Source organism: Numida meleagris, chromosome 6 (assembly GCF_002078875.1).
Source record: "Numida meleagris isolate 19003 breed g44 Domestic line chromosome 6, NumMel1.0, whole genome shotgun sequence".
In the NCBI taxonomy this organism is placed as follows: Eukaryota; Metazoa; Chordata; class Aves; order Galliformes; family Numididae; genus Numida; species Numida meleagris.
In genome coordinates this window covers 29,300,590-29,318,355 of record NC_034414.1, presented here as the reverse complement: position 1 = coordinate 29,318,355, position 17,766 = coordinate 29,300,590, and the positions used below count along the sequence as shown (strand labels likewise).

General features: G+C 39.1%; 1 protein-coding gene across 15 annotated transcripts in view; it reads left to right on the top strand.

Annotated features, from left to right (window-relative positions):
- Nucleotides 931-17,766, top strand: part of RAD51B (RAD51 paralog B) — a 350,163-nt gene continuing 333,327 nt past the window's right edge. For 10 of the 15 annotated variants that reach the window (XR_002440879.1, XM_021403751.1, XM_021403744.1 and 7 more), the window contains exons 1-7: nt 1,168-1,353; nt 2,375-2,469; nt 3,321-3,434; nt 4,691-4,807; nt 10,183-10,319; nt 12,113-12,232; nt 13,261-13,444. Coding sequence is in view for 14 of the 15 variants with exons in the window: in XM_021403751.1 (XP_021259426.1) it covers nt 2,386-2,469; nt 3,321-3,434; nt 4,691-4,807; nt 10,183-10,319; nt 12,113-12,232; nt 13,261-13,444 (756 nt within the window). In the remaining variant the exon portion in view is untranslated. The other 5 variants (XM_021403748.1, XM_021403745.1, XM_021403746.1 and 2 more) reach the window with 5 other exon arrangements.

Sequence of the window (17,766 nt, the reverse complement as noted above, 5' to 3'; positions counted from 1 at the left end):
AAAGGCTTAGACTGGAGCGGAGCCCTGCTGTGCTGCAACTGGCATATAATTCTGTCGGGCCAGCAGTGCTCACTGTGTTTACAGTCTAAATAGGTAAAACCAAAAATGAGAAGAAAAACAGATACCCTATCATTACTCAACTTGACAGAGGTCACAGAGCAAAGGTGGAGCTGTTAGTCAAGTGCCCCAGTGACCAGTGGTGTCCTTGCCAAACACATGGGCGTGATGCTGCCTGCTGTGTTGCTGCTTGGGAGCTTTCATATATATTGGTGCATACAGCACTTCTCTGAGTATCCTCTGGATATGTAAGACTGAATTTCTCAAGTCACATGGGAGAAGACAATGCATAACTATTTTCCAGTAGATTTAAAGTTGTACCTGAGCAGTCAAGAGCAGAACAGCTGCAACTCCATTGAGAAATGTGACACAAAGAACTTACAGGAGAGACAACAGGGTGTCTTGGTTTTGCTTACAAATCCTCCAGAGAAGCTGGCTGGTGAGATGTGCTCTGGTTTAATAAAGTATCTGTTTTTGTGGAAGGTGGGAAGGAATCTTTAGGCCTGGAGGTAAATGGAAAGATGAGCTCCAGCTGCGGGAGAACGCGTCACCAAGCCAGCATTACTTTTTCTTCCACCTCTGATACAGAGGTTGGGAGTCCTGATGGCGTTAGTAACAAGCAGTAAATAAAGTCCGCAGCAGAGCTACGCTGTAGTCACGCCCCCTCTTTCCACCGAAACTAGCACACAGTACCAGCCAGCCTTTCCCTTCCTGCAGCAAAACCCTTTTTCCTCAATTGCGACTTCCCGTTTGGAAGCCGACTTTTACAGACACTGTCCAGCAGGGGGAGCTCTTTCTCCATCCAACTTCTCCGCGCTCAGCCCGCTGCTCCCCGCACCCCGAGTTGCTTTGTGAGGGCTCGGGACTTCCCTGGGCGGTCAGCTCCTTCCGGGGTACGAAAGAAACACCGATTCTAGGGAGCGTACGCTACTATCGCTGCTGGGCACGCGGGCCGCTCCCCCCAGAACTACCAGTCCCGTCATGCCCCGCGCGCCGCCGGCCGTCGGGGCCGCGCGGCATCGCTGGGAGCGCAGCCAATGGCGCGCGCGGGCCTTGCCGGGCGGCTCCGCCTCAGCGCGGCGGGAGCGGAGGAGCTTTGAAAAGTTGCGTGTCGGGGCCCGGCGCTGCGGGACAGTTTGGGGTTGCGGTGCGGCTGGGTGCCGGCGCGGCTCGCTGCCGGCAGGGCCGAGCCTCTGGTTACTGCCGACGCTCGGGTGTCGGAGGGCGTAAAGCCGCGTTCGGGCTCCGGGTGAGGTGGTAGTTTCAGGCTCTCCTGCAGCGCCCGTGTGGCTCGGTGTAAGTCCGTACCGCTCCGTACGTACTGTGGGTGCTTCTCCCGGCCCAGGCGGCGCCTGTGCGGACCCCTGTTGCCCTCGCAGCGGGGTCTGCCGCGCAGGTGTACGCGGTGTGCGCCAAGGCGGGCGGTGCGGAGGGCGGTGCGGCCGCCCCGGTCCGGGCTGAGAGCGGGGCTCTGCCGGCACCTGGCCTTCCTCCTCTGCTCTGACGGGCGTGTGGGGGGGCACCTCGTCTCCATCTCGCGAAGGAGCGAAGATCTGCAAGGCTGTAGGCTGTACACTCTGCTTAAAAATCTTTTGGTTTCGCATAAACTTCTGAGTGGCCAAATGGTAGAGATATCACCTAATAATATGTGTGAAAAGTGCTCGAAAACCTTCTTGCAAAGTTGAGTACCACCACGTGCGGCTCTGTATGGCAGGATAGAATGACTCACCGCACACTAAAGGGCAAATGCACGTAGCTGGGGGTTAGGGAGAGAAGGCTTCACAGTAGCAACACAACGTTACTGCTGCTTAAGTTAGTCTTAGGGCTTATCCAAACCTCTGGTTATTCTACAGTCTCCATCCTGCATCCTTGCAACCCTTTTGACATCTGTGATGCATACCTGGTCACTAGAAGTGTGTTGTATTTTAGCAGTTCTAGGTCTAAGTAAATCCTGTCATTACCATTCAGTTTTAGCCATCCAGAGAGAACCTTCTTTCCTTCTGTTTTCTTGCCATTTAGCACAAGGAATTCCACTGCAAGTCATTGCTGAGTATATTTGAGCTTGCTTTTTTCCCAGAAGCCCGTGTCATACAAGCATTGTGGATTCTTCATTCTTACCGCTGTGATCTCATAATGATCAAATATTAGGAGATATCATTTAACGGAACTGTTTTCTGAGTGGTAAGATAATCTTATGTGACATGGGTTTTCTATACGTGCACACCTTCTTTCCTACTCTTTAGCAAAGGGAGGGTATAATTGTTTGCACAGGCATGTTCCAAGCAGCTTTCAAAAACTTTTTTTATTTGTCCTGTAGAGCAAGGGAACATGGCTGCTAAGAAGCTGAGAAGAGCAAAGTTGTCTCAGGAGCTGTGTGAAAGACTAAGCCGCTATCAGATCACTACCTGTCAGGTGAAAGGGTTACTATATAGCTTTTGATTATTTTTATTTTATTAAATTTCTAAGTTTAATTTACATAAAGCTTTACTGTCTAGGGGTATTTCTGGCCCAATCTGGCCCATGTCCTTGAAAAAAATGTTGCTTTAAATTGATGGATGGCTAAGACATTTAAATGTGCATATACTTGGTATCTTCCATTCTGAAAAAAAAAAAGAAAAAAAAAGGATACTTTATTTTAGGAGAATTGTGTAGCTACTGCTTGTATGAAGTAAGTCAGCAGTTCATGATCCCTCTGCAAAAACACATGTACATTACATAATCTAGCATTTGTGAATGTGTTATAAAGTTATTCTATCAGTTATGGGTTGATTCACCAATAAATTCAGAAGCTGTTGTTGTGAATGTTTCTCTAAAGAGAGTAGTGGTTTTATGTATTTCGGTAGCATTCATGGTAGACGCAAGATCTATTCCTAGAATTGCAACCTAAAAAACACAATGTAATGTGAATGTTTTTTGGGGTAGGTAGATACCTCTGTGGGCAAAAAGGTGTTATTTCATTGCAACTTCATCACAGTACTTGAATTTTTAATTGCTTGATGCTGTGACCTTTAAAATATAAATACAATTTCTCCTGTGATAGCCTTATGATCTTTAAGGTCCCTTCTAACCCAAACCATTCTATGACTCTATGACTTACTGGCATCAGAGAAGGGTAGAAGAGGTATGAGAAAACACTGCATAACGTGGCACAGTTGGTAAATCTGGCCTTTGGAATGTACACTAGTAATGTATAAATTGTATTAGTTTAGTCCTTAGTCTTGATCTCCTGGTTAAGCTCTCTGAACTGTTTTATCTTCTTTCAGGACTTCTTATGTCTCTCACTCGTGGAGCTAATGAAAGTGACAGGACAGAGCTACAGAAATGTGCAGAAGCTTCTTCGGAAAGTCAGCCTAGCTTGTGCTCCCAAAATGCAGACAGTAAGTATGCTTGTGTTGGTTCAGTTTTTAATTTTTTGTCTGAGAAAAAGCTAAACAATGTTGCTTACATTTTTATCAGGGAGTAGGGTGGTCGAGGTTTGTGGTGTCTCAGTTTGATTGCATAATGAGATAATAGTTTTATGCCTAAATTTAGATCCATGGGTGACTTTAGTTTGAGACGTTGGCTTCTATTAGACATTTTAGCTTAAGGAGATTGTTCAGACTTACAGAATTGGTCCTGAGTCCCATAGTGTAATATACTATTCTCTTTTGCATTCCAGCATATAAAAATTGCTTCATTTAAAGGAAGTATGGATTAGTAGAAGCGAGGAATAAGAATCATTGGATAAAGTTTTAGAGTCTGTGTTACTCAGGAAAGTGAGACTGGAAGATTGTTTCCATGGTTAATGTAAAAAAAAAATATATATATATATAGCTTTGCAAATCCTTTTTCATCAGTATATATATTCACTTGAGTGCTTCAGAATTAAATAATGATGAGGTAAAATGTATTGTTTGTTTTGGTGTGTTATGTGTCTTGAACGCTATTTAGTGTTTATTTATCTTTAATAGAATAACAGAGAATATATGAATAATTTTGAAATATTACTCTAATATACTACCTCTCATAAAATAAGGAAAAGCTGTAGTATGAAAAAGGAGAGTACTATATAAAATTCAAGCTATCTTACTCTGCTGGTAGAACTAGCTGAAAATTTTTCTGGTGAACTTCATAGAAAAATTGCTCTCTCATTGGCCCAACAAGTATGGACTAAGAGATCTGTGATTCAGTGGTGTGGTTATTTGTTGATGATTCCTGTGGAAATGCATCTATAGTACACTGTATTTCTAGCTGGCTGGTGACATCATTGTCTGGGTTAAAACTGATGCTAGTGTTTCTCTTGGGGATAGAGAAGTCACTTGGAGTTTTATGGACTGAAAGCAAGCCTCACTGAATGGGAAAGGAGAGTACTTTTGAAACACTCTTATAAAACTTAATGTTTAATGTTGTGGTGAATGAGGCACAACAAACAAACTTACTCTGTGAGCTGTAAATAGGATATAAATGTAAGGAAGGCTAATGGTGGGGGGAGTGGAGAGGGGACTGTAACTGAAAATTGGAATAGTTAGCTTATTTGCAAATATTAAGTCAGTCTAGGCTGATGAAAGCAAACGTGAGATTTTCGCTATTTCGACCAAAAAAGCATCTTCTAATCTGTGTTTTTTTGTTGTTGCTTTTTTTTTTCCTATTGTAGGCTTATGAAATGAAAGTGAGAAGGTCTGTCAATCCCTCTGCAGCCTTTTTACCCACCTCACTGCATAGTCTGGATAAAGTCTTGCATGGTGGAATACCCTGTGGATCCCTCACAGAGGTAACTTTTTAATGTATTTTAGTGCAGTTGTACACCACACCTAAAAGTCAAAAATCACTGGTTAGCCTGTCTTGTGTCAGATGATTTAAACACACAGTGAACAAACAAATTTGGATGAGAAGCACCTTTTGGGGTATTTTTTCTGCAGCCTGTCAAGAAAGTAAGAAAATGAAAAAAATAGGTGGTTTGGTGACCCTCTTTTCCTATGAAAAAGATATTAAATTTTCCCAGGAAAACTGGGAGAATTGTTGTTTGGATTTTATAGCGAGAAAGGTACAGTGTGGTTTAGTGATCAGAGTGTGAGGTTCTGAGTCAGGAGCCCATGTATTTAATACCTTCTCACTGATTTTACTAAGTCTTTAGGTTTTGGGAAGGAAAAATGAGCAGTTAAGACAAAAATGTGAAGCATAAAGGCATGGAAATCATAGATTTTTTTTTTGTATAAACTTAACTGATCTTTATTATAAATATGCAATGAGTTATTTTTTGAAAAGTCATTGCCATTAAGGCTTGTGTTATATGCGTATCTATTATAACCTTGCAAATAGCATATTTATAGCTATAACTGTCACTGCCTTTGAATACAATACTACGTTTTTTTTTTGCTTGGAATTTTCCTCTAAGAATAAAGAAGCGTTTCACCTGTTAGTGCTTGAAAGCTGTAGGGCCTTGCTTGTGCAGTTTCTATAATCTGGGAAGACAGGATTTGCATAGATACTTGTAGGGGTCATTGAATTCTATAAAACTAGATCCAGTCTCTGGCTTAGGAAGTTTCTGAGCCACAAATGAAGGTGGAGAAATATGTTTATTGGAGGGAGTATCAGTGTATGTATGCCCTGTTGTTACACTGTTTTCTGGCCATCTGTTGTAGGCCCTTGTTAGAGACAGAATCCAGAGTTGGGTGGACGTTGTTACTATGCAGTGTGCTCATATTTGCCCTCTTAGTGTGAAGTTCTGAAAAGACGTATGTCTCCTATGCTCTAAATTCAGATATATTGAAATAGTTTTTCCTTGAACACTTTAATAGTCCCTCTAAAATGGTTTTCTTTGTCAAATTTCAGCTTGCAAATTGCTGTGGCAGAGGAGTAGAAGTGAGAAGATATTAAAAAAAAAAGTATTTTTTTTTCCGTGCACTGGATTCAGAATAGGTTTGTTTTGATCATAGAGTGAAATCACTTACAAAATCTAACGGAGACTTCAAACATGCTAGAACTTAGGAGCACTGAGTTTAAACTAAAACAGTTAGTGCCAGAAATTAGCTTTTTTTTTTTTTTTAAATGAAGTATTTTGTTTTCCTCTTAGGTACTTGCTCTCTAAATTGATTGGGGCACATATTAGGGGTTTCTCAGCAAATGAAAGGCAGGGAACAACTCACTCTGCAGAGTCTACTTTCTCTAATTTAAAATGTGATTCTGGAGTAAAAGCATTTTTGCACAAGTCATGAGACCTGAATTAGTTTCAAAGTTGGCAGCACCGCAAGTATTTTTCAACGCGATTGTTAGATGAAATTTTATTAGAAAGCTATCAAATGTCAGTTGGTGCCGCTGTGATGCTTTACAGTAGCTTGTGAACATTTCACGGGTTGTGTTCTGCTTGGACTCAAATGAGTTTGGAGCTTAATCGTTCTAATTTGCACTTCTGTAACTTCCTGGAGCATAGCTGCCCTGCAGATTATCCTCTGCTGTTTCTGTTGTTAGGCAGATGTTCCATGTCTGAGAGAAGTTCTCTTCAAAAGTATGTCTTGTGCAGCACTTAATTCCTGACTGATGTGGCTTAATCGTCGCCTTCCTCTTACTTTCCCCACCAGTGAAGGTGGCTGGAAACTTTAAAACTTGGAATTTGAATGATTGAGCCACAGAGTCGAGTTCTGGTGGTATCTTCTAAGCCAAACCTACTCGCTTTTTGAGTGCCAGAGGGATTTGATTTGCGTTTCGCTGTCTCGGATCATTTTTTCCCAAATGTCTATTAGATTTTAAGTTGGAAATTAAATCATAACTGAAATGGTGTGGTTTAATGTCAGAACTTTTTGCCAACTCCTCTGAGGGAAAATTAAAGTAATGACTTTATGAATATTGAGAGTTTGATTCCTGGATAGCTGAAGAAGAATTAGCTCCTTGTGACTTCATCCAAACCCTACACTAGTGCCAGGGAAAAAAATACATAACCTATTGAAAAATAGAAGTATATTTTATTAGACAAAGTAAATAAAAAACTGTTGTAGTCTTCACATTTCTGCCTGGGTGGATTTTTGATTTTCAAAGTGAATTTAGAGTATAGCAAACTGAGCAAGTTTTTCACAGTCATTTGCTTTAAATTAAACCAGAGGCAGCTAAGAGTGTTTGTTGTGTTTGTTTTTTTTAAGAATGAAGATTGTATTGACCAAAACACTTGCTGAATCTGGTAACCATAATAAAATATGATAGTTGTATATAATTGTTTATTGTGGATTATTTTATATCCCACACTAATGCACTTAAATGAATGGTGATAAACGATGAATTGTTTGGGAGAAGTTCTCTATTGCTCCACGGGTTTGTTTTCTCCTACTATCTATTACTGCAATGCTCTCAGTCTTTCTCTGATCTGATGCACATATTCTCAGACATGTTTGCAGCATCTCTGCTGCATTAACTCCTGCAAAGGCCACTGAAATAAACGTTGATTCCAAGGCACCTCCCAGGCAGGGCTCAAACTACAAACCGTTTGAGGTTTCCTCACAGCTGTCCAAATATTTTAATTTAGCACCTGGATTGATGCCCTTCTCTCATTCATTTCAAATCTTGTTAACTAGAAACAGCTGGTGAGACTCCGAGGCTGTTACAGTCTGAGAAACGTGTACGGTTTCTTCAAATCTTATAGACATTTTGGGTTCACTTGAAAATGTGGCAACTATTGTTGATACAATATTTTGTCATTTAAATACAATGGATGGAGGACAGAAAATTGCTTAAGTACGACTAACTCCTGGTCTTTAATTCACTAAATGCAGTGTACATTTCTAAACAAAATCTAATGTTTCCCTTGTGCTAAGGCTTGAAGCGGATTGACTGATAGGACTTGGTTTTCAGGCCTTGTTTTAAAGTGATGTGAGAGATTTTAACTAAAGAGCGTAACAGTAGCTGATGCAGTCCCTCAATACTTCCCTGTAACTTTTCTGTTCCTCAAGTCATGCTGCTGCTGTTTAAAGTGAAACCATAACAATGCTACGGTATGTTGAGTTGCATCAGTGTTTGCACTTCAAAAACAAAGCATTGTACGCTTTGGCTCAAAAATCTGTTTGGTTTTGCCTGTGTTTTTCTTGCAAGGATGAACTCTGCAGTGGAGGGACCTAGGTGTCCTGGTGGACAACAGGTTGGCTATGAGCCAGCATTGTACTTTTGTGGCCGGGAAGGCCAATGGGATTCTGGGGTGCACTGAAGAGTGTGACCAGGTCAAGGGAGGTGATCCTCTCCCATACTCTGCCCTCTTGAGGCCACACCTGGAATATTGTGTCCCATTCTGGGTTCCCAAGTTCAAAAAAGACAGGGATATCCTAGAAAGAGTCCAGCAGAAGGTGGCAATGATGATTAAGGGCCTGGAACATCTCCCATATGAGGAAAGGCTGAGACACCTGGGACACTTTGGTTTGGAGAAGTGAAGGCTGAGGGGGGATCTCGTAACTGTTTATACATATCTGTGTGGGAGTCAAGTTGATGGGGCTGGACTTTTTTTTTTTTTTTTGTGGCATGCAGCAATAGAACAGGGGAAAATGGGCAGAAACTGCAACAAAGTTCCATACTGTCACAAGGAAGAACTTATTTACTGTCAGAGTGATGCGGCACTGGAACAGGCTGCCCGGAGTGTTACATGTCTCCAGAGAAGGAGACTCCACAAGACCTGTCTGGAAGCTTATCTGTGTGACCTACTGTAGGTAACCTGCTTTAGCAGGGAGTTGGACTGGATGATCTCTAGAGATACTTTCCAACTCCCTGTGAGTCTGTGATTCTTTCTTTATCTTAGAAAAAAACAAAACAACAACAGCAAAAGCCCACACCACCTCTGTATTTATCCTCTGTTATGGCTGTGCTGTGTATTTGGAGCAGTTTCTTTCATTTGGTAATTTAAATTCCTTGGACAAATAAATTTTTATCTTGCATTATTATTTTGTTCCAATTGGAGATGGAATGAGATGATCGCTCTCCGTTTTTTAGTGCCTAAATTCCCTTCAACTTTTTATTTGCTGGTTTTCAGTCCTGTAGTATTAAAAATGACATTATTTCCCTTCCCAAAAGTAGCGGCAGTGTGATACTGTATTTAAAACCACTGTAATACTAAAGAGAACATATGATTATCTGAACATAGAGCATGAGAGTCATTTGCAATCTCTGTAAGATCTGCTATGGGTAAAGAACAGTCTAGTGACGTGTCTAATACAAAAATTCTGCTCTCAAAAACTGGGGATCTCATCAAACGCTGTATTTTTTTGATCCTCATGGTTTTACTCTTGGTTCAAAGTCATACTGGAAACATTTCACACAAGTTGAGCATGTTCTTTGTGAATACTGTTTTGTTGAGCATGTTCTTTGTGAATACTGCTTAACTGCAGTAGACTTTGAGCAGGTGAAAGCTTTAATTGGCATGCCGGTCTGGTTTATTAACTGATGTTTATGTTAAAATATGGTGATGAGGAGTTAATGTCAATGACAAACACTTAGAAAATAAATTTCATATAGTATGCTAAGCAAAAAGTTAGTTCCTCTTAAATTGTAGCACAGTTGTAGTCGCTGGGGCACCTAAAATCTTTCTGATGTGTTGTTCATATTGCACACTCAGACTACACAGGCTACAAGCTATCGTCTTTGTGATTTCCAGGTGAAACTTGATCATCACAGAGGTAATCATAGTAGTAAGCTGTAATTTACATCTGTGAACTCAGTAGCTTTTGACAGACTTAGAGCTGTAAAGGTAATTTGATGTCAAGTGAATGTCAGCTGTGTTTCTTTTAATCTTGCTCTATTTTAGAAGGTAGCACAGAGGAGGAAATGGAAGGTAACTGGGGATGGCTCTGGGGAAGATCTTGTTAGAAGAGGGGGAGAGAAACTCAAATATGGGAGAGCAAAGTAGGGAAAGGAGGATGGTGAAGAAAGTACAAGCAGAATGCTGCATGTAAAGAGTTATTTATTCTTCAGTGGTGATGATTTTGGCTGCAAGGCACAGATCCAAAAGTAACTGAAAGTTGCTCTTTGCGGACTGCGTTCTTTTTTGTGACTATTGTCTTTGATATCTAGAGGAGCAGAAGAGGCATTCTTGCTGATAGGCCTTAGTTAAAATTAAAATTAGGGTGAAATGCATGTGATGTCTCTTGGTTATGATGTTACTAATCTTTTTTCTTCTAGTTAACAAGCCCACCGGCTTATGGCAAAACTCAGTTTTGTATTACAATGAGTGTTCTGGCTACACTGCCTGTAAGCATGGGAGGACTAGATGGGGCTGTTATTTACATTGACACAGAATCTGCATTCAGTGCTGAAAGGTAAGATGCAAAATTGTAAAAAACACACTTCGAACTTCTCTAGCGCTTTTTATCTTGGAACCTTCAATTATTTTCTGAACATTTATAAAATATATACTTATGGTGGCTATTAAGCATGCATCTCATATGTGCAGTAACTCTATAGGTTATGGAATTGTTTGAATAAGAATGGTTTGCTCACCTTGCTGATTTGCTTGATGTTCCAGATTCCAGCTGTGGAACAAGCTGAATAGCACTCTTTCTAATTTTAAAATGGTCCTATAATAGTCCTATATCGAAACATTTATTTGCAGTTTAGTTTGTGAAGTTAGCAAGGTTTTGAAGGTGTAAAGGCTCAGTGTTTTGAGCAGCTGTAATTGGTATATTTTCTGTAATTTATGTATTTTTCTATTGCATAATAAAAAGCTGCAACATTGCAGGTGGTGTCCGTTGTTCAGCTCTGTCAGAACGTGGGCACTGGGACAGGTAGATGGAATGGCCATAGTAATTCTGGAAATCAACATTGTTTTAATCGGTCTTGTAGCAGTTCAATTCACCTCTCCCTATACAGCTATTAACTGAAAATGCACCAAACTTGTCTAGAAAATCTGAAAATATGTTTACTCTTCTACTTATGTCTATTGTCCGTGGGGAAAAACACAAGATAGAAATTTCTGTGAACTAAAGCTGAGAACAGCGATGGATTTTTCTATCCTGTGAACCTCTGCCCTAGTAGTAGAGAACATGTTCTGTGCAGTTTTTGGTTTCATCATGACAAATGGGATTTATCTCTTAAAGATCTTTGCGCCTGCATGGTACTGTGCAGATAATAGTGTGACCATAGCAAAATTTTGTTGTGTCATTTTAAGACAATTTGTGTAATATTGTTTTCTCATATGTATACCTATTAGAAAGTATAATGAAATTTCATTTTTTATGGACCACTGAATGATTTCCAAATTGAATGATCATTACCCAAGAAGTTTACACAATTAACTGTGCAAATGTAAAGAAAAGAAAGATTCTGTCCCTCGAAGTTTAGGACAAGTTTAGATATATTTAGTAACGTATCAATGAGTTTCAAATTATGTTAAAACTGCTTATTCAGAATAGATAAATCAACATTCAAGCCTAGTTGTTTCAAAACTCAATAGAAATGTTTTAAGAGGTTTGTTGTTTTTTTTTCCTGGAATGGCTTTTATTGAAAGGAGCTTAAATAAAGAGATAATCAGAAGGTTGTGTCTGCATATATCCACTAGATGTCATTCTTCTCAAGCATGTGGCCTGTGGATTATGGCTGCTTTAATTACAATTAAGTATTTTTTGTTTCTGTTCTCAAAAATGAAGTCTTCATAGCGGTGGAAGGGGGAAATGTACAGTGCTCTGGATTTTACAATCAGTTTCTAAAATCTTGGATTCATCTGTAAGGACATAAATAAAATTGCCTTGTGTTCACAGGTGTGGAACTTCTTTCCATTGACTTCTAGAAAATTTAATGTCCTTGATTTCATGTATACAAGTTAATTGAAAACGTGGACCTCTCATCAGTAAACTTTTGTGTAAACTCTATGTATGGACATCTTATGTCTTTTCTAACTGTACCCTTGACTCTGGCATCATTGGGAAGACAATCTAAATGTTCTAACTTCCTGTATTTCAGTCTGACACTCAAGTAAACTACTTCTTTGAAAAAGATTTCCCATATTACATGCTTAACATTCAGAGGTTTAATTTGTTTACTTTGTGAAAGCCTGATGCCTTATAACCTGCACATGATTCCTTTTTCAGTGTTATGCTTCTTGTCTTTTTGATAGGTTGATAGAGATAGCAGGAAACAGATTCCCTACTTATTTTAACACCGATGAAAAGCTATTTTGCATGACCCGTAGCATTCATCTGTATCGAGAGCTGACCTGTGACAGTGTACTGAAGAGGTATACTTTTCCAGAACTTGAAGCAGAGGGGGGACAATTTGGCTGGATTGTCTAAGATAATATCAAAGTTTTATGAGGAGTAATTCATTACTTGGAAGCTTTTATGCTGATGACAGCACAGTCCCCAAAAAGAAAAATTGCTACCAAAAGACTGGCATTGCTTTTCTCATTTCGTAGTGCTTGACTAATCCACTTGATGTTTTACAGCTTCTGATAGACAATTTCTATAGGATTTGAACATCGTAAACTTTTAAAGAGGAGTGGTTTGTCTGACAGATCTAGTCTTGGTTTGTGGAGATACCACAGTGTTAAGAGTTATGTTTGCTGTGAGACAGAGAGGAAGTATTGCACTTTCAGAGTGCTGTTTAATTCCAGGAAGACTGGGAGGACCCCTCTAGCAGTTGAAGGGAGGAACTGCTTAGAAGTCACCATCCTGAAGGCAATGTTGTATTGTCAACTTGTTAGTTTGTTAGTTTTTGTGCACATACTGTAAACATGTTGAATATCAGAATCTTCTTGTAGATTTTATGTTAGGGGGAGAATTATTCGAAGAATTGTTACTTCTAGTACAGTTTTATCACAGAAGAATGGCTGTTAGCATATTACCAACGTGTTATATTTGAATTGTCATCATTGGAGGCATATAGAAGCAGGTCTGAATTTCTGCATATGTAAGCAGCGGGTATTTTCTTGTTGGATGTTGGGATGCTGCTACTGTATGCAAAAAGGCACAGTCTTGATGTCTGCTTAACTTGCTGTCTGTGTCATTCAGAGTTTATGGAGCATAATGTTGCTAAGCAGAGTGTCTTCTGAACCTCTCTTGGAGGGGCCTGCCTTGGGTTATATGGCCTGTTGGAGCCTGAGATTCCTTTCTAGATCTCTTCAATGTATGCAGATGTTAGTGGGGGTGAGCTATGAGGGAGAAAGAGGGATTGACTTTAGCTTATTAAAGAAAACCTTTTATTTAAATAATTTCAGGATAATAAAACAGCTGTATAAATAATGTTATCAATGGCTTTTTTTTTCAGAATTAAGTCTTTAGAAGAAGAAATTATTTCAAAGAAGATTAAACTCATAATAATTGACTCTGTAGCTTCAGTTGTCAGAAAAGAGTTTGACACAAAACTCCAAGGCAATCTGGCAGAGAGAAGTAACTTTTTGGCTAGAGGAGCATCACTGTTGAAGTATTTGGCAGAGGAGTTCTCAATACCAGTAAGTTCTTCTTCCTTTTTAAGTTTCTGCTTTACAGTTTCAAATAATAAAATCCAAGAAGAGTAAAAATGACAAGATGATGAAAACTAGGTAAAGCTCCTGCTACAAATCTTCAAGCAGGTATCATCTGGAAAATAGTACTGGAACAGAAAATAACTTGGTGGTTTTTGTATTGCTTTTTTCTCAATGTTTATTTTAGACTTCAAATAAGGATGTACTGATTGTCTTTCCAGCTGTTTTTCAGTGCTTTGTTATTCAGTTTTCTTTTTAAATATCATGTTTTATTCTGTTGGCATTAAATATGGCTTACCCTGATATTTCCCTTCCTTTGCCTCTTTTACTTAAGTTTATAGAATCTTAAAAAGCCTTATACTCTGAAGTGTGTACATTCCTTTTACAACTGATAACATATGCCAGCTGATGTGGAAAAGAAGGTAACAACTCAACAAATCTATGTGGATTTGTCCATAAACTGCAGTGGAAGAGTTTACTTTATCGCAGACACTACTCAGTGCAGGGACTGAAAATTATTTTAAAGTGCGTTAGAAGATGTAAGCTCTGTAAATGGAGGGGTGTGTGTGTGTGTGTGTGTGTGTGTGTGTGTGTGTGTGTGAAGGGTGTTTCTCTGTGATATGATCTGTGGGTGATCAGAAGCAGGAGTCAGGAGATGTGACTGAGACTCAGATGTAGGAAGTATTTCCTAGCATAAGTAAACTTCTTGTTGCTCCTGTGTAAGAGAGAAAGTGTGTCAAGAACCTGATTTAAACTGGGTAGTTCTTTTCCCTCTGCTGCTTTTGAGAAATATACATGTCAGAGTTGTGGAACTAACTGACTTAGCTGAAGATGAATGGATTTCCTTCTGTCATGCAGTTGATAAAGGTATTTTATGGAGAGAATTAAACCCTGCCTAAGTTCCTTTAAGATCTGGTACAAAAGATAGTGTCCTAGTTAGTACACCAAAATGAATATACTGCTTATGAAGCCAGGAGAGAGATGCTCAGTTAAGAGTGTCCCTTTCTGTATTTTGGGGAATAAGATGCAAGCCTATGAAAAAGGAGATGGGTTTTATGGGTAGATACTGTTTTTATTTGTTTTTTCTTTACACACCCGTGTCCCCCTCACCTGCCTACCTTAATTAAAATGGTAAAGCTGAACTGCATTGCAGCCTCTGACAGTTCAGGCTGCTGCCCTGCTTACACTCAGACAATGCTGATATTTACAAAGATCTTAGAACTGGACAATATAAAGTAGTGTAAGGCTGATTTTATTTCATCCTATGTAGAAAGGAAACGAAGATTTAACATTTAAAGGCTTCAGTTACATTAAATCTAATGTGTTTGCTTGAGGCATTTGTAATGACTGGTGTGCTGGTTCTGTTTTTGTTTCCTGTTGTGAATGCTCTAGTAAGGAGTCTGGAAATTTTGGCCAAGAATATGTGCTTCTGACCACAACTATCTTTCTGAATTGCTCAGTGAAGTGTTTTACCTTTTGAGTAAAATCTTTAAAGTTCTGTGTACTGTTCCAGAAAGGTCTTGGCTAGAGATTGAGGTTACCACAAATGCAGGACCCTAGGCAATGCTATGTATGCGTAAGATGTAAAATGCAACAGCAGAGTGTTATGTGTCTGCAAGTGTTGGTACATCCATAGAAGCAAGTTTACATTGTGCTAACCTCTGGTATTTCAGATTAGAGAGCATCTGAGGTTCTTACTGTAAATAACCGTGGTGGAAATTTTCTCAAATGTTCTTCCATATCTGGAAGATTATAGATGTAAACTTGAGACTAAAAGAACATTAGGAAGGTTGCAAAGTAGTTTAGATCATTCATAAACTGGACATATGAAATATGTAACGCTCTATGGCAGCGCTAGTGCACCTAAATACTGAGTCGAATGGCAAGTAGGTGGGCTGAATTGAAGACTGAAAAAGATGTGGAGCTAATAAATGATAGGACTTGAAGTCAATCCTTTAGATTGGTGAAAAACTGAGTAGGTGGGCCAGGGAATCCGAAATGATGACAAATCAGGGTCAGGAGACTAGCCTTGAAAAGAACTGGGAGTAGGGGAGAGGAATTTCAGTGACGAAGATGTAAGAATCTTACTTTGTTTAGCTCGGCTAAGGAATTGTTAAGGGTTTTTTCATTAGTTAATACATGCTTGAGGAAGAGGTATTTGATTGAAAAGCAACCTTGTCAGCTGACAAAGATATTCTACAGTTCTGTGGTTGGAAGCTGAATTAAGCAAGTTTAGACTTCAAATAAGGGTTGTGTTCTTAATGGCATAATTAATCATTGGAGTATGTTACTAAACTCAAATAGATTCTTGCCACCAAGTATTTTTAAATGGATTTTCCCCTTCCCAATTTCCTAAAAAAGAAATTGATTCAGAAAGGCTTTGATTTGGGAAACCCCGACTACAATGTTATGCTGGAGTTCAAACGAATTTTATGTAGTTCTTAGCATTATAAATGCTCTAGCTATTAATAATTATGTACTCGTGTTGGATGCATACTGTGTTTCTTTAGCAAAAGTCAATAGCATTCATAACTTTCACTGAATTCAGAGGGAACTGTTTCATACCTAAGCAGCTTTATATGTTATGAAGTATTCCAGGGAAAAAACAAAACATGTCTTAACTGCCTCAAAACTGGTGGTCATCATTCAGTAATTTGTCTGCGCTTCTCTTTTCAGTTTGTGAACTGGGAGTAATAGAGCTGTTTGGTTGTGAGCGTGCTGAGGAAAGCTACTGTTACTAGTTACTGTTCTGTAAGCACTCAGACTGTGTTCTTGAGCAATATACAGGTGTCCACTGGAAAGTAATACTTCCCTAATCCACTTGAAAATTTTAGATAATCTGTAGCAAATGAAATTCTAATCCACCTTAGAAAATGAGGAAAAAAAATACATTAATTGAAAGGCACCATCTTTGCCACTGTATTAAAATAAATGAGTATTCTTTGATTATAAATTTTTGCTTGACGTAATGTTTTGTTCTTTTTTAAATGTGTGGACAACATAAATTACTTCTCCAGAAATGAAATACTATGCCTGATTTCCTGTTCTCACTCCTTCCTAACACGGTAGTAAATTTAATTCCATTCTAGGTGCTTTAAGAGATGCCAGGGCAAGAGGCAGCATGGAGGCAAGGTTTTGATTGCTTCTGGGCTATTGACAGGCTGCCAAGCATCTGTGCTGATGACAGAACAGTCACTGAATCTTTCCTCCGTGGGGAATTATGTAGCGGTGGCCCTTCCCACCCTTCCCTGCACACACCAGTGACCGAGAACTGTTCTGTCCGGGTTGGTTGAAATGAGCCAGTCAGCCCAAAAGTGATTGCTAGAAGCTGAGAAAGACTGTTTGACTGTAAATCAAACAAAAAATCCCTCTGTTCTTGAAATGAAGATGTAAACGTACATGGAAGACTTATGTTTGTTTTAGAGTGTGCTGTACTTGAGAGCATTTAGATCTGAATGTTTTCTGTTACAAAATGGATTGATGCTGTCTGGCAGATGGCATATTTAAGCAGCAGTCATCAGTCCTGTATGTCCTCTTGTCGTTTCCTGAAATCCCTAGCCTTCCTAAAAGGAATGGAAGTCAAAATATGTTCTGGGTGTTATTTCTTTTCTTATTTTCCTATGAATAGGGAAGAATATTTATTCAATATAAAATAGTTCGGTGTTCATGCTGTTTGGAAAAAAAAAATGCTGCCTCCATTTCAGTGAAGAGCTAAAACTGGAAACCAGTATGAGTACAATTACTCTTGAGTTTTAACTGTTCAGCTCATAAAACTTATTATTTACAAAATCTGGTCGTCTTGTTGTTAGTAGATGACAAAATGTGTGAAGGTGACTAGACATCTCCTTGGGAAAGCACTCCAGAATTGACATTTGTAAAACCAAACTGCCTTAAGTATTCTTTTAAATGTCAAATTGAGACTGGAGATTAAACTTGTTTTGTAAATCCCTAAGGCTAATCAAAAACTACTATACTGTCTGTTCTTGGAGGACACAACCCAGACAAAGGTATAGATCCATGAAGAGAAACTGTTATTGTGATAAACATGCTGGCTATCATTACTAGCAGCAAATGTATTTCTCTTCTTTTTATACTGTTTTTGAGAATATGAAATAGTTTTAGAGGAGAGACTTTCTCCTCTCATTTGTAATTTTACAGTGCAAGTGGAAGACAAACTTCGACTAATCTGTGATGGTTTTTAATTGCTATGCAAAGGTAACAGTAGTCAAGAAGCCCTTTATTTCTACAGGTAATACTTTGTTCCCTTAGATGCAACATTCTCCATCTAAAAACAATCACTTTATCGGTAT